The following is a 23,944-nucleotide window of genomic DNA, read 5'->3' as shown; positions in this document are numbered from 1 at the left end:
TGCACGATGCTGGCAATATTTGTGGTGGTTGCCTTCATAACCTAGGAGGGTCTCTCTGTATTGAGATTTCCTTCTTCCATTTCCTAGAAGCCTTTCTGAGAGGGTGCAGGGGACTACCGGGGATGCTTTACCCCCTTCATACTGCCAGGTGTGGTTCACCCTGTCCAACTTTGGCCAGACAATGACATGGGTATGCGATTTTCTGAGTTGGGGGCGGAAGTTTAAGGGGATGAGGAGGTACGATTGGGTGGCCAGCTGGAGGGGTAGTGAGTGTGGGGAGGTCAGTTCCCCACACTGTTCAAGGCCTTTGGGTGAATCTACAGTTTGCCCACCAGATTTGGTCCATTGAGTCATTTGCTGTGTCTAACTAGACGATGGAAAGGGTTAGCGAGGTGTAGGGCTCTCCTCCGTTCACCTCTCTGGGAGGGAGGGGACGTGGGGAGAGAGAAAAGCAACTTGTTTTGTTCTCCTAGAAAGCCTCAGCTTTCTAGCAAGGGTGGATCTGTCAGAGTTCTGGAAGAAGTTCATAGATGGCACTCCGTGGCTGAGTGTGCTTGGATTCAGTGAGAGGAGCAGTGAGCGGGTGGGATGCAAGGACCATGGGGTGCCCCTCGGCTGTTCTCCTCCAGTGCCTGCTGGCCTCTGCCTGTTTGAGTCTCATGGTTTTTGTAGTCTGCGAGCTGTAGGTGGCTCTGCTCTCCCAACCCCCAGCCAGCCTGCTACTCTGGCTCCCATCTTTCCTTTGTATCCTTGGTGGGGGGGGATACCCTGGCAAGCTGGTCTCCCAGCATCCAGGCTTCACTGGGAGCAGGGTCTCTCACCTTCAGCACTATTGACATTTTGGGCTAACAACGGTTGTGAGGGTGTTAACACCATCCCTGGCCTCTGCCCACTGGCCTTTCCCCCATCCTCTAGCTGTGACAGCTAAAAATGTCTGTACACATTGGCCAATGTCCCTGGGGTGGGGATGGGGGAAAATCACCCCCAACTGAGAATTGCTGGCTTAGGGGATGTGTAAGTTGTCATCACAGGAGGGGGACACAGCCAAATGATTTAACTTTTCACATAGGGACTGGTCCCAGGGGGAAAACAACTTCTGGATTTCCTTTTGTGGAAGTGATTAACCCTTCCAAGGTTAGTGTCCCAGCCACTCTCTTGCCTGACTGGGCCACTCTCCCTCCTCTCCCGGGGACACCTCCAGGATGCGTCTAAGCCTGGTTGAGGGTTACTTTTCTGACTCTCCCAATCTGCAAACCACAACCCTTCCTCCCTCCATGCACTCCTGGCCTCTGAGAGTCTGCCTGTCCACATGCCACAGGAAGACCCAGGAGGGATCCCTCTCCTGGGGTGCCCAGCATGACTCACTTGTCAGAGACCTTCTCGGAGCCCACAAACAAGGTGCTTCTGAGGAGGCCGGCCCGGGTGCCCAGGAAGGCCATGTCCACCATTTGCTCGGACTCACTGTGAGGCAGACAGAGCAAGTGTTACTACCAGGCACCGCAGCGACAGGTCTAGGAAGGGGGCACCAGGAGCCCGGGGAAGACCTGCAGGCCTCTCCTAGTGCCTGGCTTGATCTTTCTGGGATGGGGGTCGGGGGGGCAGGCAGACCGGTTGCTCAGGAGTTGCACACACATGCACTGGGATCATGTTTGTTACATCTGGTAGACCAGGCTCCCCTGGGCAGCACCTTCCCTTGTTAATAGGGTCCCCTGGGTCTCTGCCTTTCTGCCTTTTTTTTTTTTTTTGACTCCTAATTTGTCAGGTTTTGGGGTAATTGTCTCTGAAAGACAGAAGGGATTCAGGAAAAAAGATGTTGTTTTGGGACCTCAGGAACAAGAACTTTTTACGACTGACACAGGACACTTCACAGTTTTAAAACCCTTTTTACATGTTTACCTTATTATTGAAATGGGAAAGGAGGAGGAGGAGACCTGGTCTGCATCCACCCATGTGGACCTGGCGGGCTTTATAACCTGGCCAACAAGATTGGAGAAAGAAAATCCCTCTGCTAGCTGGAGTGTGACTACTCTCTCTCACGGTCTTGAGCTGCATTTCCACGGCGATGGCACCAGTGTGGGAATTATTGCTGCTTTTTCTTAACATTTCAGGTTTTTTGAGATAAAACGGACATAAAATTGTAAGATTTTTAAGTGTTCATCATGGTTATTTGATATATGTATACATGGTGAAAGGGTTCCTCCCATCTAGTTAAATACCATATCCATCATATCAGGCATTTATCTTTTTTTGGTGGGGTGAGAATATTTAAGTTACACTCTCAGCTAATTTCAGTTATATAATACAGTGTTATCAAGCACCGTCGCCATGTTTTATTAGACCCTCAGGCCTTCTTCCACTTGTAGCTGAAAGAGTGTGCTGACCTCTCTTCCCCGAGCAGCCCACAGCAATACTTTCCTTCTCTCTGTTTCTGTGAGTTTGTCTTGATTTTATTTTATTCATTTATATATTCTACATATAAGTGATGTCATGAAGTATTCTTCTGTCTCTGTCTGGCTTGTCTCTCTTAGCATAATGCCCTCCAGGTTCATCTAGGTGGTCACAAATGGCAGGATTTCCTTTCTCATGGCTGGATAATATTTCATTGCATATACATATATAACACACTTTCCTTGTCTATTCATGCATTGAAGACATGTTGTTTCCATATTTTGGCTATTGTAAATCATGCTACAATGAACATGGCGGTGTAGATAGCTCTTCAAGATAATGGTTTCATTTCCTTTGGATAAATAACCAGAAGTGAGATCATTGGACCATATGGTAGTTCTATTTTGAACTTTTTGAGGAACCTCCAAACTGCTGTTCATAGTGGCTGCACCAATCACATTCCCACCAACAGTGCACAGGCTTCCCTTTTCTCCACATCCTCACCAACACTTGTTGTCTCTTGTCTTTTGGATAACATTCTGACGTGTCAGGTGATGTCTCACTGTGTTTTTGATTTGCGTTTCTCTGATGATTACTGATGTTGAGAACTTTTTCGTGCAATTGTTGGCCATTTGTAGGTTTCCTCTGGAAAAATGTCTATTCAGTTCCTCTGCCCTTTGAAAGAATCAGATAGTTTTGTTGCTATCGAGTTGTGTGTGTGTGTGTTTAACATATTTTGGATAGTAACCTCTTATCAGATATGATTTGTAAATATTTTCTTCCATTCTGTAGGTTGCCTTTTCATTTTGTTCTTTTTCTTGCTTAATTGCTGTGACTAGGACTTTCACTACCACATGGAGTAACATCGATGAGAGCCGACGTCCTTACTTTGTTCCTGATCTTAGAGGAAGAGCTTTCAGCTTTTCATTGTTTTCGAATATGACATCAGCTGTGGGCTTGTTATATATGGCTTTTATGTAATTACTTCTAACTCTATTAATATTCATGCCCCTAGCCCAATTTACTACACGTTATTATCCAATTTCTCTCAGTACATAGATCAGTGGTTTTAGTGAGTGTACAAGGTAGGCAATACCCAAACCATTGCCAAGGGGAAGGTTTTTTTTGTTTGTTTGGTCTTTTTTTTTTTAAATTAAGGCTCAGCTGTGTGGCTATTGGGGTTTCCCTAATGGGATTCTGTGAAGAAGGCTGTACATGCGACATTCAACTGATAGCACCTGGAGCTGGATGAAAGCACTTGATCTACCGTCTGGAAAACCACTGAGGAAAGGGTCTGGAAATGCAGGCAGGGTCTGCCTGCCCCCCTCTGATGTGGTAGAAATAAGAATTTCTGGGTGACTGTTTCTTTAAAAACTTCCTGATGCAATTTAAAAAAAAGATTTATTTATTTATCTGAGAGAGAGAGAGAGAGAGAATGAGTGGGAGAGAGTCTAAGCAAACTCTGCAGTGAGCATAGAGCCAGACACAGCTCGATCTCATGACCCTGAGATCTTGACTTGAGCCAAAACCAAGAGTTGGACGCTTAACCAACTGCACCACCCAGGCACCTCTGATGTAATTCTTTATTCAAAAGTAGTAGAGATTAGTCTAATGAGACTCCTGTACCCATCAGTCAGTTTCAACCATTACCAGCCCATGCCAAACTTGTTTCATCTACAGCCTCCCCTGGCCCCTCAACTAGATTATTTTGAAGCAGGGCGCCTGGGTAGCACAGTCATTAAGCGTCTGCCTTTGGCTCAGGGCGTGATCCTGGCGTTCCGGGAGTCCCACATCGGGCTTTTCCGCTGAGAGCCTGCCTCGCCCTCTCCCACTCCCCCTGCTTGTGTTCCCTCTCTCGCTGGCTGTCTCTCTGTCAAAATAAATAAATAAAATCTTTAAAAAAAGAGATTATTTTGAAGCAAATCTCAGATATCATTTCATTGGTAAATATTTTAATTTCTATCATTAAAATATAAAGAATGAGGGGTGCCTGGGTGGCACAGCGGTTAAGTGTCTGCCTTCGGCTCAGGGAGTGATCCCAGCGTTCTGGGATCGAGCCCCACATCAGGCTCCTCTGCTATGAGCCTGCTTCTTCCTCTCCCACTCCCCCTGCTTGTGTTCCCTCTCTTGCTGGCTGTCTCTATCTCTGTCAAATAAATAAATACAATCTTAAAAAAAAATAAAATATAAGGAATGAAAAAAATCCTTAGTGTCATTATCATACCTAACCCCCTCCCCCAATTCCTTAATAGCATCAGATAATCCAGTAATCCACAATCCTTTTTTTAAAGCTTATTTGAATCAGAATCTGACTAGGGTCCACAAGTTCATATGTCTCTCTCCTTTCTTCTCTCTCTCCTATGTAGATCTGGAAATAGACATTTATACTTATTGAACTGTAATCCACTTGCCATACAATTCATCCATTTAAAATGTACAATTAAATGGTTTTTAGTATATTCACAGAGTTGTGTGGCCATCACCAGTCAATTTTAGAACATTTTCATCATCCCCAGAAGGAACCCCACACTTATTAGCAGTCATCTTTAGTCACTTTCAACCTTTCTCTCTCCTGTCTCCCTCCCTTCTTTTTTCCTTGCCATTTATTTGCTGAAGTAGGTCATTTGTTCTGTAGAGTTTCTTTTTCTTTTTTTTTTTTTTTTAAGATTTTATTTATTTATTCGACAGAGATAGAGACAGCCAGCGGGAGAGGGAACACAAGCAGGGGGAGTGGGAGAGGAAGAAGCAGGCTCATAGCAGAGGAGCCTGATGTGGGGCTCGAACCCATAACGCCGGGATCACGCCCTGAGCCGAAGGCAGACGCTTAACCGCTGTGCCACCCAGGCGCCCCAAGTTCTGTAGAGTTTCTGCATTAGCTGATCACAATGTTGTGGTGTTAATTAGCATGCTCTCTTGTCCCCTGAATTTCCTATAAACTAGCAGTTAGACCTACTGCCTTGATATAAATTTGAGTTATTATAGGTTTGAGTTATTATAGGTGGTGTGTTCTTGGTCAAGAGGCACACACTATCTGACTGACTAGAGGTTGCAAAATAGGGATATTCCTTGATTTCTGCCTTATTTTATTTGTACCTAAAATCCTTATATAAAGATAAACTTTTCATCAATATGGTTGGTTGTCCTGAGATGCAACTTGTACAGGGGGCCAGATAAACAATTGAATCTCTGCTTTGTCACCAGTTTTTAGAATAATGAGTTGGTTTCCTAACATCTTCGGAAGATGACCAAAAAGGTTTTTTTTTTTTTCTCCTCAGTATCATTATGAACATAGGATTGAAACACATTTAATATTATGTCTTAATCCATCGTCTAATTGTCCCACTTTAACCAGTGAGAGTCACTTCAGGTTGGTCTGGCGTCCCCCTGGCACAATGCTATGATAGCCTTTAGCAACTTCTTCCTTTCGGCTTTAGCAAGATGCTCCTGGCTCATTTTGTACACTTCCTGCCCCTGACCTGAAATTAGACATTTCTCCAAGGGTTGGTGACTCATTTTAATGAGGACTTCTTAATATGCACATTGAAAGTCCACAATCGTGCTCTGGGGTGCTCATTGAGGTTGCTCTTTTCCGTGGACAGGGCCAGGATATCCTTTTTATTTCTTTCAGAGAAAACACATCACGAGTTCATTGATATTTCCAATTAATATTCAGCAGTACATCTTAACTTCTTTAATTAAAAAATTTGCATCTCTCTTCTTTGTTTGCTGAAAACCTTGGTTCCTAATGACATTAACATAATACTGTTTGCTCTATCCATCTATATACTTTGAGAATAGCAGTGCCAATATTGTTTCTAGCAATGTAGTTATTTATTTATTTTTTTAAAGATTTTATTTATTAATTTGACAGAGAGAGAGACAGCCAGTGAGAGAGGGAACACAAGCAGGGGGAGTGGGAGAGGAAGAAGCAGGCTCATAGCGGAGGAGCCTGATGTGGGGCTCGATCCCAGAACGCTGGGACCACGCCCTGAGCTGAATGCAGACGCTTAACGACTGCGCCACCCAGGCGCCCCAGAGCTTATTTTTAAAGATCTAATCTTGTCTTATAATGATATAACGCATTTACTTGGTTCCAAAGTCCGATATGCAAAATAAAGCATATTCATAAGCCTGTCTTCATCCTTGTTCTTTCACTCTGCCTAAAGTAATCTTTTTTTGTTTTCTTGTTTATTTTTCCATTAAAAAATATATGTGCATATATGTATATACATACATGCATTTATGTTTATATATGTGTAAAAAACTCTGAAAATATATTTGCATCTCCTCTTTTCAAAAAAATAGTGGGGGGTATTATATACATTTTTCTCCATTCGTGGGACCATTCCTTTGCAGTATACAGATTTCTCATTTTTTACGGTTCCATAGTATTCCATTATGTGGATCTACAATGGTTTATTTAACTAGGCTCCTACTGATGGATTTAGGTTATTTTCTGTCCTTCACTGTTACAAATGGAGCTGTAACAAAGAGCTCATGTATATATCTTCTCCTATTTTTACTAGTATATCTTTGGGATACATTCCTAGAAGTGGTACTGCTGAGTTAGAGTGTAAATGTATATGTAATTTGTTAGACATTATCAAATTCTTCTCCATAGCCTTTGAAACATTTTGTATACCTACTGACAATATACACAAGCCTGATTCCCCACAGCCTTGCCAGCTGTGCAAGGCAACAAATTTAGATGGTTATGAATCTGATCAGTGACAAATATAATCTTGGTACAATTTTAATTTGCATTCCTTTTATTATGAGCTAGACTGACCATTTCTTCATATATTTAAGGACTATTTGTATGTATTCTCTGAACTGTCCATATTTCTTGGTCATTTTTCCTGTAGTTTTTTTACTCCTCTATTTTTGAAGTTCTTCACTTGTCATGAATATACAACGTAAGGATAGTAAGCTTATAGTTGTTATATAAGTTCCAAAGATTTTTCTGGTTTGTCATTTCTGTTTTCACCTTGCTCGTGTTTTAATTTTTGCCAAATAAACATTTTTATGCTGTTAAATTTGTCAGTCATTCTCTCATTGCTTCTGAATTTTGAGTCATCATTGGGAAAGGTTTCCTAATTCCTAGATTTTAGAGCAATTGGCTCATGTTTATTTTGTTTTGGTTTGGTTTTTTTTAGAACTTATATGGTTTCATTTTTTTTACATTTAAATCTCTGAGTCATTTAGACTTTATCCAGGTGTACGGTGTGAGGAAATAATACAATTTTATCATTTTCCATATGGCTCTCAAATCAGTTATTAAACAGTCCATTTTCCCTGGTCTGACATGATGTCTTTCCACATGCATTTAAATGAATCTCTGGATTCTCTATTCTGTCTTTTTATTCATGTGTCAATACTACACTTTATAAATTATAGAGATTTTGTTATATGTTTTAATATGTTGGTAGGACCAAACTTCTTTTGTTGCTTTTCTTTTTCAGGGATTTCTTGAATATTCTTCCAAATAAACTTTATAATCCATTTATCTGGATCCAGAAAAATACTGATGGCATTTTTATTGGGATTACATTAACTTTATAAATTAGTTTAGAGAGGATTAGTGTCTTTGTGATGCTGATTCTTCCTACCCCCAAACACTGATATCTCCCCACTTGTTCAAGTCAACTTTTGTGTCTTCCGGGAGTATTTTATAATTCTTCTTATGTAAGTTTTAGGACATATCTTATTGTTTGTACCTAGCTGTTTCATTTCATTTTTTGCCCTCTTGAACATTTTCACATAATATTTTTTATCTAGTTTTTGTTTGCATAGATAAAGGATATTAATTTTTGAATATTCATATTATATCCTGCTACTTTTGTTTATAGTAGCTTTCCTATAAATTCTTTTGTGGCTTCCAGATATATAATCTTATCACCTACTTAAACAGAGATAATTTACTTCACCCTTTACACTTCTCATTGCTTCTAGGTGCATTCTCTTGTCTGGCTCCACTGACTGATACCTTCCGACCTTGTTAAATAGCAGTAGGGATATGGAAATGCCTGCCTTAGTCCTGTCTTTAGTTGAGAGAGCCTCTAGCCCCATTCATATGTTGACTTTCAGGCTTAGGTCAATTTTGGGGGGAAGATTTTTATTTTTAAGTAATCTCTACACCCAACGTGGGGCTCGAACTTCACCCCGAGATCAAGAGTTTCGTGCTCTACTGACTGAGCCAGCAAGGAGTCCGGTCAATTTTAATTGTATTGATTAGTTTTTAAAAACATACCTGGATAGTAATATTTGTTCAAATGTCTTTTCTGCATCTATGGGGGTGATTATATGATTCTCCCCTTAGCTTTATTGATATGCCATTTTATATTAATTCTCCAGGTCTTCTTTTCTAATATACACCTTGGTTAAGAGTATTTTTCTTCAGTGTTTCTCAACATTAAAAATGTCTCTGGCTAATCTCCGAATTTGGAAAGATGAAGACCATGCCCCGTCTCTCCAAATCAGTGATCCATTCTCCTAGACCTCAGAGCCAGGCTGCCTGGTTTTGACCCCAGCTTCGCCACTTGTGAGGCATATGACCTTGGGCAAGTTGCTTATTCTGCCTTGGTTTCCTCATCCACAAAATGGGGATAATGATGGTGTCTATATTGTAAGGCAGTTATGAGGCTCACTAGATTAATACACACCAAGTACTCAGAACAGCGCTTGGCCTGCTATCCTCTTTTTGTGTTCCGTAGTTTTATTGAATTTTGTAAAGATAATACATTTGCATGGTTCAAAACTGTACCAAAAAGTTATACAGTGAAAAGTGTCCCTTCCCTCTCTGTTTCAGTTACCCATTTTTCTAATGAGAAGCAACCAATGAGAACTCTTTCCTATTTGGCCTTTCATAGATATTTTATATACACACATGTACAGATATACTATGTTTTGCCTCCCTTTAGTAGAAATGATATCACACTGTGCACAGCATCTGCATCTTGCTTTTTTAAAAAGGTGATTGTTTTATATAAAATTCTGTTGTTTTCATTAGGATAGCATTAATTAACTTGAGTGTCTAGGGGAGGTCTGACATGCTCATGATGCTGATGTTGAACCTTCCTATTCAGGAACAAGGTGTAGTCCCCTGCATTCTTGACCTCATTAGGTTCTTGCACCCTCCCAACACGCATGTGTGTGTACACACACACACACACACACACACTGACAAGCCATTCATTTCTTCTTTCTACCCGTCCACTAAATACGATAGCACCAGGTAAATGTCAGCAAAGGGAGTGAGGAAATTTCAGTCACTGGGAAAGACCAAGGCCAAGCTTGTACTTCATAGTTGTCCTGACCTTACTTGCTGGAAACTGGGTCCTGATCTACTTGAACTACTTTCATCAGGGCCCTTGGCGAAGGGGCTCACACAGCTACAGCCGAACCTCAGAGAGGTGTTTTTGGAATGAGGCTACTGCAGTGTGGGTGGGGGATCTGGACCTATGCCCGGGAAACCTGCACTTGGTGTTTTTCCAGAGGGGAGAGCGGCAGCATGTGTGGGGTGTGGAAGCTGTGCCAAGTCCCTGCTTTACTGGGGCCGTGTGAAGGTAGCTCTCATTCCCCCAACGTCTTCCCACTGTCATCACATTCATCTTGGACCAGGTTGTCTCCTGAGCTGCCAGCCAGGTAGTGGGAGGGACCCTGACTCAGCCAAGGGAATCCCAGCGGCTGGAGCTACTTCCCCTCTCAGAACCCTCAGCCCTGCCCTGGACATACTCAGAGGCGTTGAGAGCCAGCGCTGTCCAGTAGGCCTCCATGGGGGCTGTCACCACTGCATCAAGCAGTACCTCCCGCACCAGCTCCTCGTCGCCTGGGGGCAAAATAAAAGACCAAACCACTTATTTCCTCCATGATGATGAACACAGCTCATCTGCCCTTGAGAGGAACCCTGAACTTAGGGAATGGAATGTGACTCAGAAACACGTGTCTGGGACTCGAAAAACTATCTATGTGAGCTTGAGGAAGTCATGTTGCTTCTCTCAGTCCTCACATATTCGATCCCAAACAATATATGAGTTGGTCTAAGTGATTTCTAAGTCTCTTCCGAGTTCTGGTACTGTGTGAGATTAGAACCCCTAAGTGACATCAGACCTTGCCCTGAGCCCACACCACCTTTTCTCTGCTGCCATCCCTCTGCAACTCGATCATCACCTTCCCAACACACTGGCCTTTTGCCAGGTCTGTGAATTTGAATTTGCCTCAGAGCCTCTGTGCATGCTGTTCCTTGGTCTGGATGCTTCCCCTCTACTCTTTCCGTGGGTGGTTCTTTTCCTCTCTTTTAAAAAAAAAGTATTTACTTTTATTGAGGTGAAATCTACGTAACAGAATCAACCAATTTAAAGTATACAGATCAGTGGCGTTGAGTACATTCACAATGATGGGTCCAGGTCCACGTTTTCATCACCCCCAAAGCAAATCCTGTACCCATGAAGGCACTCAGGTGGCTCTTTTTCATCCTCAGCATAAGTAACACTGTCTGACAGAATTAGGCACTATATAGGATCCCATACAGCGTCTTACTCATGGCACTTACCACAGTTTGAAATACCCTACATCTACACACACATGCTTGCTTCTTCATTGTGTGGTTTCTCCACTAGATTACAAGCTCTCTGAGAGTAAGGGCCTCGTCTGTTTGGACCATCTCTCTCTCTCTTTTTTTTTTAAGATTTTATTTATTTATTTAACAGAGATAGAGACAGCCAGCGAGAGAGGGAACACAAGCAGGGGGAGTGAGAGAGGAAGAAGCAGGCTCATAGCGGAGGAGCCTGATGTGGGGCTTGATTCCATAACGCCGGGATCACGCCCTGAGCTGAAGGCAGACACTTAACGACTGCGCCACCCAGGCGCCCCTGTTTGGACCATCTCTGTAGCTTCAGTGCCCACCCCAGGCACAGATTTACTGATGGAATGAATGAATGTGCAATGTGTGCCCTGTTGGGCCAGCATGGAGGCAAAGTCTTCCTTGGGGTTGACACTTATGTGTCAGCACGACCCATTCCTCTTCCAAAGAGGAAGAAGAGGGACCCTGCTGAGCGTGTGGCCCTGTGATCTCACCAGTTGCTTCTGTGCTGGGAAATTTAAGGTTAGCCTGAGGACCAGGTACTGGAAAACACTCACAGACCACAGGCTACAAGACACCATCTGGTGGAATGCTCTCCTTTGCTGAGATGAGGACTTTGGGGTACAGAACATCAGCTACCAGCTTGGGGGCCCACTGCTAGGTGGTGGTAAGGACAGATCTATGGGCAGGCTGATGCCCTTACACTGTATGTCTCCTCGGAGTCCTAATGGTGCTCAGGTGAAAGAGGCTCAAAGTGATTCCAGTCCCTGATGGGGGATATACTCATGCTGCCACAGTGTCAGGGTCACAGACAACTTCTTGGTCCCATAGTGAAGCTGGTTCTGCCTTTTTCTTCGAAAATCTCTCTGTTCTCCCTAAGCCATCGGTAAGTTTGAGGGATAAGGCTACTTGGCAGTAAGTAAATTCCTCAGTGGATCAGCCATTTGCAACAACATGAATGGATCTAGAGAGTAAAATGCGAAGTGAAATAACTCAGTCTAAGAAAGACAAATACCATATGATTTCACTCATAAGTGGAATTTAAGAAACAAACAAACAAAGAAAAAAGAGACAGACAAAAAACAGACTCTTAACTACAGAGAACAAACTGATGGTTACCAGAGGGGAGGCAGAGGGGAGGATGAGGGAAACAGGTGATGGGGATTAAGAGTGCACTTATCGTGATGAGCGCCGAGTAATGAACAGAATTGCTGAATCACTATATTGTACACTTGAAACTAATAGAACACCGTATATTAATTATGCTTGAATAAGAAAGGTTGATAATAATAATGAATGTAATAAAATGTCAGTAATTCAGCACTTTAAAAAAAACACATCAAGACCTTACCCATCAAAGTTAGTGTATTTTTTCTGATTTCACTTTAAATTTGTTTATGTTATTTTTGATATGTGGTATATTAAAACTCACATGTAGTCAAATTTTGGAAAAAAGGAAAGGAGAGAAGAGAAAAGAAAAGAAAAGAGAATGAAAAAGGAAAGAAAAGAAAAGAAAAGAAAAGAAAAGAAAAGAAAAGAAAAGAAAAGAAAAGAAAAGAAAAGAAAAAAGTCCTCCATGGGCAGGGGCAGGGCCGGCACTTACACTGTAGGTCTGGGTCTTCCCCTGTCAGGAAGCGGACCATGGCCTCCAGCTGGCTGAGCTTCCGGTGGTCGGGGTCGATATCTGTGATGCAGTAGATCCTGGAGTCCAGGAGAGTCAATGTTACCTCAAGAGAATTCCACCTTTCTCCCTCCCGTTCTCTACACCTCCCATACAGCGACTTTCCACTTACCAGTCACTGGCCAGGGTCAGATCTGGGTGAAGCAAGTCGTGCAGGCCTGAAACCAAAGGTCACACTCAGTATGACGCTCGATCACTGTTGTGAGGATATGTGCCTGAACCGTTTACTAACAGCCTCCAGGAAGCTTCTCCAAGGAAGGGCTGTTTTATTCCTCCTTATTCTCAGCTCAGAGTAGGGACTCAACCAATAGGCTGGTGCTGGGTTTGTACAGATCACGCCTTTGTCCATGTTGCTCTTGCTTCCTCAAATGCTTGTTCTTCCCATTGCCTCCTGTCCAAGTCCCACCTATTAGAATCTCTCTGCAAGGAGCTAATACTTCAAAACCAGTGATTCTGGCTTCATTGTCCCCAGCTGAGCTAACTGACCCACCCAAAGAAGAGCCCAGAGGTGTGCCATGTGTGTTTTGTGTAATCTCTGTAGCCTCAGGCTGCACCTACACTAACCGTGTGCTCACTGCCTGGGTGTGGATTGAATGAAGGGAGGAACAAATGCCCTACTGAGCACCTATTCAGTCCTCAGGAAGGCACCATGGAGGCCCCGGGGAGTTTGGTCATTTTAGGGGCAGTGGGAGACAGAGAAGGAGAGCGGTCCAACATCACAGACGTGTGTTGTGAAAGAGTGAATGCAGGGGTCACATGGGAGTATATGTGGCTGGGCACAGGGGGTCTGCCAGTGATAGCTCCCAGAAAAGTGACATGACCAAAAAAAAAAAAAATCCAGAATGCCACCGAAGGTCCTTCTGCAGTGACACAATCTGACCTGGCATTTCTAGATAGGTTCCTCTGGCAGAGATTTACAGGAAGGGAGAGTAGAGGAGACCAGTTGGAGGCTGCTGTGATTGTTCGGGAGACAGGTGACAATGACAGGGTGGCAGCAGAGAGATGGACAGATGGGATGCACTCAAGAGACGATAAGGGAAGAATGGCCAGAATGTGGGCGTTAGACAGAACTGTGGCCCCACTGCCCCAAGACTTCCTGAGACATCCTTGAGCCCCGGATATTGGTTTTGTGCTCTCCAGGTGCTCAGGCAGCTGGAGGTCAAGAACAGGCTGGGTTAGGGTGGGTGGGGCCCTTCTCTCCCACCCTTCCCCCCATTTCTCATGGCCCATCTCAGTTCATGTCCCATAAGCTCCCTGCTATGGGTTGAGTTGTGTCCCCCAAAAAGATATGTTGAAGTATGGACTCCAGTCCTTGTGAATGTGACCCTATTTAGAAATAGGGACTTGGCAGATGTAGTCCAATGAAGATGAAGCCGTCAGGGTGGGCCCCAACCCAGTATGCCTGGGGTCCTTCTACAAGGTTAAATTAGAGACCCGCAGAGGGAGAAACCCTGTGATGAGGACAGAGGCTGCAAGTCAAGGGGTGCCTGGGGCTGCCAGGACCTAGCGAGGCCAGCAAGGCTCCTGCCCCAGGGGCGTCGCAGGGGCATGGTGTCCAGCAGTGCAAGAGAAGGCATTTCTGGTGTTGAAGCCCGCTGGTCTGCGGCGCTTTGTGGTGGCAGTCCTCGCCGGCTACCGCAGATTTGCTCCTTTGCTCTTCCCTGCCTCCTCCATCACGCCTTCTGACAGGTCAAGTTCAGCTTTGTTCAGAAAAACACATCCCCGGGGAGGCCCACCCAGCCAGGCCAGCAAAGCTTTCCACAATGGCACGTCCTCGGCTTTGCAGACTTTGACAACTGACTGGCAGCCCTGCAGACCACACAGACCCCTCCTCCCCAGGCAGCCCCGCTCTGAGAGTCTGCTCGCAAATCCGGGACCTGGGAGGCTCTGGCTCCACCCCGGGTTGGCCCTGCTCAGTGTCCTTGGAGAATCTACATTTCCGTCTACGCTGCCCAGCAGTACTGGGCACAGACCCACCGTCTTCCACAGATGTGTTCCCCAGGAGGATGTATTCTCCGTGGCCCTGAGATAGCACCACTCCCAGGCTGTGGGGAGAAGAGAGAACGCGCATCTCAGCAACAGCAGGGGCCAAGCAGCGCCCGGCCGCCTCCTTCCCTACAGCGACCTGAAGTTTGTGAGCTTTCTGCACCAACAAGTGGCCTGCATGACAAGCCCCCTGTTTTTGCCCTTGGCCTTGCAGGTTGACCCCTCTAGAAGTGTTCTGTTTTTTTCATGGGCCCTTCTTCCTGAGGACCCTGCACCTATAGAACGTCTAGGCCAGGAGCCCCCTCGGCTTCCATTTTGGTCAAGATTCATCCCAAACCTCTCAGGGACCTCCTGAACCGTGGAGAGGGTTCTATGTCTTACGGAGTCCCAGAAATAGGAGAGCCCTTTCCTGCCCTGTGAACCCCATGATGCCTCTAAAAGACACGAGTGCCAGGGCCCCATCCTGGAAATTTTGAGCCCAATGATGTGGATGGGGCCGGGGCATGGGCAATTCTGCAAAACTCCTCAGGTAGTCTAATGCACGGTCCAGGCTGAGCAGCCACTTTATTGAGAAATGAGGTAATTCAGAGATAAAGGCTATTTGTTTCCTCATCTGTATAATGCCTGGAATTGAACACCGTTGGAAGGAAACTAAGACATTTTCAAATCCGATCTTTCACCTTACCATTGCTTACATTGCATTGCTTTAAGGTCTTTAAGTAGATTATGTCCTTTATCCTCACAAGCCGCAAAGAAATAGCTACTATTTTTAGCCTCCTTTACCAGCAAGAATCAAAGGCAAAGCGCGGTTGAGTAACTTGCCGAAGGTCACACAGCCTGCTAGAGGTGGGGGTGGGACCCAGCCCGGGCGGTCTGGCTCCACACCCTGCACACTAGGATTCACTGGCAAAGCAGGTCTAGACCTCAAGTTTCCTGAAGGCAAACCTGGGGCTTTTTTGATTACCACAAAAATTGTCAGCTAAATTTGAGTAAATTCATTCCCCAGACCTTGAGTTGTTGGTATTTGTGTTCCAGCCACCCTCCCCCTTCCACACAACACGTGGGCCCCTCACCTGAAAGGTGTGTCACTGATGTCTGTGAAGAAGTAATCGTTGGTCAGGAAAAGAACTCTTTTCTAAAAGAAAGAAAAGGGTGTTTGCTGGAGAGAGGAGTGCCTGACCAGGCCACCCACCTCCTCACCGAATGCCTAGAGGTTTCATTGCCTCTGTGCCTCTTCCCTCACCTCCGACCCCTCACCTCAGACCCCAGGGACTTGCCTCACCTTGTTGACACCATAGGCAGGACCACCGCCAGGCCCAGCAAGCTGCGGCCTTGGGGGGCTGCCTGATGAAGGGACCAGCATCTACACCTGCACTGTCCCAGAAAGTGGTCGCTAGCCACATGCGGCTATCACTTGAAATGCACCACTGAGGAACTGAAGTTTTACATTTTAGTTAATTGAGTTAATATACATTGACATTTAGATAGCCAACGTGGCTAGTGGCTACTGTATTGGGCCACGCAGGACGGCATGGATAGTGATGCTGGGGCTCACCCGGGACCGGAGAGGACACCGCCAGCTGGTGCTGAAAGCTTCTGGAGCTCATTTGTGTGCGACCCACCTACAACATCCCCCTTTCAGCCGAGGGCGAGGGGACAACCGTCCCTCCACAAAACCCTTCCTAGAGCCACATCACCTTTTTACAACTTCTTTTTCCTTGTGAAGCTGCCTTGTTTTGGGCTTCGGTTGAATTTGTATGAGTGAGGGCACCGGGGAGGGCCCACGTGGCTGAGTGCCGGGGCTGGGTACCAGGCAGACGTGGATTTAGGGCCAGCTCGGCCACTTACAGGCTGTGTGCTCTTGGGTGAGCTGCCTCACTTCTCTGAGCACTAGAGTGTGCATTTGAAGTCAGGACCAAAAACGACCCATGCCTGAGGTTGCTGTGAGGCTGTGAGTGTGTTTTGCGTGGATGGGGTGGGTCCAGGGAAGAGCAGGATTTGCTCTGGGTCTGAAGTTCTGTGGATTGTCCTGTCTGGTTATGCCATTGGGAAAGCCACGGGTTGGGAAAGCCATGGTTGTAGTGGCCTCTGCAGCTGTTCTTATCCCCTTCATTTCTTTCTGGCTTCTCTTTCATTTTGGAAATGAGAGGAACATGTCAGAAGGGGACACAGCGGGAGTGCGGTGGCAAAGAAAGGTTTGTTTCTATAGGAAACCGGTTTTAGACCAAACCCGAATGAGCCGTTCTCCAGCGCTGGCCTCATCCCACGGGCTGCCCTCCTGCCTCCTCTGCCTCGGTCAGATCCTCTCCACTGTCTGCCTCCCTCACAGCGGTCCTGGCGGTCCTGGCGCAGTCGGGAGCCAGCTGGGCTGTGATGACCTTGGGAGCCTGCGTTCCAAGGTGGGGCTGGCTTGAGTGTCTGAACTGGAGATCATCTTTTTAGTTTTTCCTTTTTTTACTTATTAAAGAGAAAAGGCAAAATGCACACATCTTCAGTGTATTCTTCTGGTAGTTTTGATAAATGTGTACAGCTGTATAGTTAGCTACCTCCCCAAACAAGATATGAGTGTTTGCCTCCTCTAAAATCTCTTTGCCTTGGTCCAGGCCATTCCCACCCTGCCTCCAAGGGTGAGCTCTGTGCTGAATTCCACCCCTTAGATTAGGTTTGCCTGTTCTCACGCCATGTGCTCCTTTGGGTGTGGCTTCTTTTGCACAACATAATGTCTCTAAGATCCATCTGTGTTGTTGCGTGTGTCGGCAGTGTGTTTCCTTCTGTTGCCGAGCAGAACTCTGACGTGTGGGACACTAGCTTGCCTTTATGCTCACCTAGTGGTCAGTCCCTTAAATTTCAGCAGAGAGTATGGAATGTCATCTGTTTGCAGTCTGAGTTTGCGTTTCCCCAGTGGCTGACGATGCATGTTTTCTTGTGTTTATTGGTCACGTGTATAATCTTCATTTGTGAAGAGTCTGCTCAAGTATTTTGCCCATTTTTTTGATTGGGTTGTTAGTCTTTTTGTTAGCAATCTGTAGGAGCTCTTCATGCATTCTGCACACAGCCTGGGCCTTACGTTTTCATTTTCTTCATGGTTTGTCTTTAAATGAGCAGAACTTACTGCTTCTGATGAAGTCCAGTTTGTCGAATTTTATGTTTGGTGCTCTTCGTGTTTTGTCTAAGAAATCTTCAGATAACGTCAGGTTGTAAAGATTTTCCCCTGTTTTCTTGTAGAAGACTTACAGTTTTAGCTTACCTTGAAGACTACAATCCATCTCAAATTAGTTTTCCTATGTGGAGTGCAACTTGGCTCACTGTTTATTTTCTTCATACGTTTATTCAGTAGTTCTAGCACCATTTGTTAAAAAGACTTTTCCTTTCTCCATTGATTTGACAAGTTGTCTTTGTTAAAAATCAGTTGCTAATATGAGAGTTTATTTCCGGATTCTTTACCCCTTTGTCTATTCTTGTGTCAGTATCTCCTGCTTGGCTACCGTAGCTGTGTAGTCAGTTTTGAAATCATGTAGTACGAATCATCCAAATTTGTTCTTATTTTTCAAGGTTGTTTTGAGCATTTTAAGTCCTTTGCATTTTCATATAAATTTTAGAATCACCTTCTCCTGAAGTCTGTTCAAATTTTGATTGGGAACATGTTGGATCTACGGATCAGTTTCCGGAGAATGAATGTCATGGCAATATGGATAACGACTTGTAAACATGGTTATATCTTTTTATTGTTCTAATTTTTTTGATATTCTTTCCGCAGCGTTATGTAGTTTTCAGTGTAGAAGGCATTTATGACCTTGCTGAATTTATTCCGAAGTATTTTATGTTGTTTGATGCTACTGAAATTGGAACTTAAAAATAATTTATTTCCAATTGTTTGCTGACAATTGGAAATAAATAAATAAATAAAATAATATAATTGATTTTTATAGTATTGGATGATTGGAAATAAATGTGTGTGTGTGTATAATACAATTGATTTTTATGGTATTGACCTTGTGTTCTGTCAACTTGCCCAATTTACCTGTTCGTTCTAGTAGTTGTTTTGCAGATTCTTGGAATTTTCTATGTAAACAATCATCTTGTTTGTGAATCCAGACAGTTTTACCTCTTCCTTTCTAATTTTTTGCCTTTTATTTTGTTTCCTTGTCTTATGGCAAGGACAGATCCCTGCAGGGTCCAGTGCAATGTTGAACAGAGGTGGTGAAAGCAGACATCCTTCCCTTGTTCACACTTTAAGGGAGAAAGTGTTTAATATTCCATCATTTGAAGTTAGCCTTTTCATAAATGCCTTTTATCAGTTTCCTTCTGGTTCCAGTTAAATTTCGTCAAATGCTTTTTCAGCATCTATTGAGATGACCATATGGCGTTTCTCTCTTATTCTGTTAATGTAACGAATTATACTGGCTGACTTCTGAGTGTCAGCTTAGCCTTAGTTACAGTCTTGGGAAAACCCCACACGTGTTATTGTTGCCATGCATCTTACACTTGTGTATGTTATACGCTCTACAATCACAATTTTGCCTAAAATAGTTGTTTTTTTGAGCATTTAAAAAAATTAAGTCATATTAATGTGTACATTTACCATTTCTAGAATTGTTTGTTTCCTCATATAGATCTGAGTTTCCATCTGTGTCATTTTTCTTCAGTGTAAAGAACTTCCTTAAGCATTTCTTAAGTGCAGGTCTGACAGTGATAAACTCTGTTCTATTTTTTATAATAAAATGTCTAAATACATATCTTTTTGGAAGGATATTTTCTCTATACATAGACTTATGGTTGACAGTTTTTTTTCTTTTGGCATTAAAAGTTTTTATTTTATTGTTTTTGATGAGAAGTCAGCCATCATTCTACTATTGCTTTCCTGTAGCTTCTTTTAAGATTTTCCTCTATTTTTGATTTTCAGCAGCTGTATGATTTTCAGCCTAGGTGTGGCTTCTTTTCCTTTTTATCCTGCTTGGAGTTTGCTGAAATTTTTGTATCTGTTGGGTGATGTTTTTCACAATACTCAGGATATTTGGGGCATTCTTTTTTCAAATACTTTCTGTTCCATTCCTTCTCCATTCTTCTGGACTCCTTGGGACTTCCAAGGACATATGTCAGACCATAGATAACTGAGGGATAATTTTTTTTCAAAATTTTCTTTGTTCTTCAGAACGGATAATATCTGTTTATCTGTCTTCAACTTCACTGTCCCTTTGTTCTCCAATCTGCTGATAAGCGCATCCGGTAAAAATTTTATTTCAGATATTGTACTTGTCAGTTTTAGCATTTCCACTTGGTTCTTGTGGTTTTATACTGTGTCAAATTAACTAAGGACTTATACTTCCAGACTCACTTCCCTGTATGGTTCCAAGTTAGGGTTGGCCAAAAGAGAAGCCTTCATGAGGTCTGTGAGACAGGAGTGCAGCAGCAGCCATTTTACATGCTAATGGTTAGTATAGCGTACCAAGCACTTGCAGCTTGCTCTGAGCTGTTGGCCGACCTTCTTGGCGCAGAGCAGCAGCCAGAATCAAAACTTCCCAAGCTGCCACTGGATCTCCTCCTCCAGTTCTCCTGAGATCTGAGCCTGGTGATTGTCTAGCTCCACATGAAGGACACTCTCTCTTTCTTGCAGGTCACCCACACCATTGTGATCGGAAGTAGTAGGAGACAGATGTGGGTAAGAGTTGTCCTCATGGTTCCTATTTTTTCTCATGGGTTTCTGTTTGTTCTCTTTTTCCCTTGGGTTTCGTTCAGCTTTCCTTCCAAACTGCTGGCCCTATTGACCTATGATGACTTCAAGCTCACCACCAGATGCAGAGACGCCAGTCTCACAGACTTCTCTCACAGAAATTACAGTCTCATAATGTTTAACCTCTGGAAAAAAACCCTGTATTTATATCACTTGTAGTGGACTTACTTCTTTGATCAAACCCCAACCATTTCTCTGCTGAAATTCTCCATCGATTCACTCATTCTGACCATCTTTTCTTCTAATTCCTTGTGCATATTTATCAGACCTGCTTTTAGGTCCTTCTAACTCCAACAGCTGGTCATCTCTGGGTCAGTCTCTAAGACTGCTTTTTCTTTTAACATGTGTAACATTTTCCAGTTTTTTCAAGTGTCTGATAATTGTTATTGCACACTGGCTATTGTGAAGAATAGGCTGTAGACACTCTGTCTTCCTCTTCACAATGTTGATTTCTATTTGAATCAGCAGATGAATAATTGGCCCATCACCTTGAGCATATGGAGCCTTGGATTTACATTTTTGTTAGAGTGGGTCTGTTTCAGCATTGTCTAGAGTGAATCTCCTGGTCTTGGGACATAGTTTTTACTCCTGAAGTGTGGCTCTTCTGTGCTTTCAAAGAAAATCCTGAGGTGTTTGCCCAGCCTCTTCACCTCGGTGTGTCTCAGACTCCAAACCACCTTCACTACCGTAGGGAGCAGTTGAAATCCTTGTTCTGATTTTCAGCTCTTCAACTGTTGCTTTCCACTGGGTACTTAGATTCTCCCCTGTGTATATGTAGTTTAAGGTTAGGCAAGAATTTGAGAGGAGTTTGAATACGTATGTCAGGGCCAGCCCACCTGTGGATCCCTCATTTCTAGGATATCTTCCTTCACGTTCAGACACTCTGAGAGTCCAAATTCTGTTCTTTGATACTTCAAGATGGTAACTATAGCTTTCTGTTTGAATTACAGCTGTTTCATTCAAGCAAACTGGGGCATGGCCTTCAGAAAAACCCCCACATAAATGTGTATTTCACCCAGTGTAGTTCTCTTGATTCAAGGGTTGAAACCCTTGTTTCTGCCTGCTTTTGGTCACTTTCATATGCCCTTACATGCTTGTTTTTTATATTTTGTCCAAGTTTATAATTGTTATGTGCTGGAGGATTAGTCTATTGCAAGCTACTCTCTCATAACTGTAATCATAACTTTGAGATAATCTTTTAAACCTGAGGCAAAAGGAAGAGAGAAGGAGTGGGGGTTTCCTTGAATCTCCGTGAAACAGAAAGAGAGAACTGGAGAGGTTTGGAAGATGAGAGTAAAGAAGTGTCAGAACAGTCTTCCCCTTTAATAGATTGCCTCCCTTTGCTGGAAAAAAAACGTGTGTGAGTGAGTGAGTGTGTGACAGAGAGAGAATGAGAGTGCCACAGGGCACTCTAATCCTGCCCCCTGAATCCAGTGCATAGGAGTTAGAAGGCACTGGAGGAACATGGGGCAGAGATGCCCTCACTGCCTGTGCCAGTTGTGCGTGTGTGTGTGTGTGTATCCATGTGTGTACACACACCATATGCCCATCAGCCGGGCTAACTTGGAAGAACCTGAAGGCTAGTGAAGAACGCTGTCTGTCTCTCTCTCTCCCCCACTGCTAATCATTTGTTCTAAACTATCAAACAACATGAAAACAATAAAAAGGGCCCTGGATAAGACGCTCCAGGATACTTTGAAGTCTGTTTTTTCTTTTAAATATATCCCAGGACATCTGACCAGGATACTACTGATGGTTTGGAAATTATGACACCATTTACTGGTCCACATTTTGGTAAAAACAGCCTGTATCAAAATGGCAAATAGGAGGCCTGCAGGCCAAAGCTGGACTGCTTAAAGTTTGAGATCCTAGATGTTGTACCATGTTGTGTTTTTAGTATTTTTGGAATTAAATGCATAACATTTAAAAACATGGATTCTTAGCTGTCTCCTTTAGGAGGTACATGTAACTAACTGTTCAGTTCTCAGCACCCCCAATACCAAGGTTTGTCTGTTTCTCTTCCTCACATTTCTGAACATGGCTTATCTGGCCCCATAGGTTTTTGCCTTAGTGAGTCCTGTTCTAAACCTTGCTGGGTTGCCACCACCCTCTTGGGAATGCCAACATAGTTGCCTGTTTGGTATTTAGGGGTGATGGAAAAAGGTCTGAATTGATCCATGGGAAGTAAGGATTCATGTAAAATCCCCTAAAGAAAACAACAAAATAGGTCACCACCTTCCAGGATGAGAACAGGTATTCCCACAATGCTTTAAGAAATATTCCATTGGCTTAGACCTGAAGAGTGTTTCTATTGAGGCACAAGCTTGTGAGGTGAGACACACCACTGAGCTGAGAGGGCCGGGGTAGACTGGCAGGCAAGAACACGACAGGACTGTCTGCAACTCTTAAAAAGAGAAGACATGTAGGGCAGACAGCAGTCGGTAATGAACAAAATGTAGCAACATCGGGGAGAGTGGCATCATAATAGATGAGAGCAGCGAGAGGCTGGATACCACTGCAGTGGCCTTGTAGCAAAATGTCCTACACACAGTGCAGGTGCAGCAGCTTCTGAGCATGGAAGTAAAGAGATGAAAGATTAGAGAGTTGAGTTATGATATAATGAGGTAGAGGGAGAAAAGAAGACAATGAATTTTAAAGATGGAAACAGAATTCTAAAGAGACTCTTGGGAAATCTTTAAGCTGGAGATTGAGCAGAGAATTCAGGGACACTCCTACAGAAAAGCCTTATACATTAGTGATTAAGAGCATGTGGTCTAGAATCAGACACATGTGGGCTTTGCAATTAATCATCTAGGTGACTGGGCAACTTTTTAGCTTCTCTGAATTTCCTCATCTATAAAATGGGGGTAGGATCATACATACTTCATACGGTTATGAATGCTGAGTGAATACTTACAAGGCGCTGAGTCCAGTTTCTAATAAATGCTAGCTACTGTTGTCATTATTATTGGTAGTAATAGTCGTAGTGGTACTATGAACACCTATGGACTATGAAAGGTACATCTCTGTCATGAACATGATCAGCATCACCCAAGTTCTTTATGTTAAAACACCCACATACCAGGAAGCTTTTGTCAAATTGCAGTTTAACCTGGGTGGTTTACGACCAGCAATGAACACATTTTGAAGGGATGGGCAGAAATTTGAGGAGAGGTTCAGACTGTTTGGATCTGGTTAGGACTCTCCCTTGGTGGCTCTGAGAAGCATGAAAGCAACATGAGAACACTGGGCACGGGGAGGAAAGGATGGAAAACACACGGTACTTACTTCCTAAGTTGGTCTGAATTAGATATAGTATAGCTGTACTCTAATCTGTCTGGAAGTTGCTGTCTGCCACACGCATGTTAAATTTTTCATTATAGCTACCTTAAACACTTTGGCAAGGCTGAGCTAGGGAAGAGCTCTCTTGTGCGTGTCAGCAGGAGTCTGTTGGGATAAAGGTGGAGGTGCATGGAAGAAACCTCTACATTTTTGGGATCACGAGAACGAGAAGACGCTGCTAGAACTTGTGGCCTGACATCACTGATACTGCCCAGTTTGCCTAAAGGAGACCCTT

General features: G+C 43.8%; 1 protein-coding gene across 1 annotated transcript in view; it reads right to left on the bottom strand.

Annotated features, from left to right (window-relative positions):
- Positions 1-23,944, bottom strand: part of CACNA2D4 (calcium voltage-gated channel auxiliary subunit alpha2delta 4) — a 110,914-nt gene that overhangs the window by 48,982 nt on the left and 37,988 nt on the right. The window contains exons 19-24 of the mRNA XM_002914122.4: positions 15,710-15,771; positions 14,628-14,695; positions 12,763-12,808; positions 12,573-12,670; positions 10,123-10,216; positions 1,366-1,461 (exon numbers count right to left, since the gene is read on the bottom strand). Of these exons, the coding sequence (XP_002914168.2) occupies positions 1,366-1,461; positions 10,123-10,216; positions 12,573-12,670; positions 12,763-12,808; positions 14,628-14,695; positions 15,710-15,771 (464 nt within the window). The remainder of the gene's footprint in view (positions 1-1,365; positions 1,462-10,122; positions 10,217-12,572; positions 12,671-12,762; positions 12,809-14,627; positions 14,696-15,709; positions 15,772-23,944) is intronic.

This window comes from Ailuropoda melanoleuca, chromosome 16 (assembly GCF_002007445.2).
Source record: "Ailuropoda melanoleuca isolate Jingjing chromosome 16, ASM200744v2, whole genome shotgun sequence".
NCBI classification, from domain to species: Eukaryota; Metazoa; Chordata; class Mammalia; order Carnivora; family Ursidae; genus Ailuropoda; species Ailuropoda melanoleuca.
Note: the sequence above shows the minus strand (reverse complement) of the source record. Positions and strands in the feature narration are given on the sequence as shown.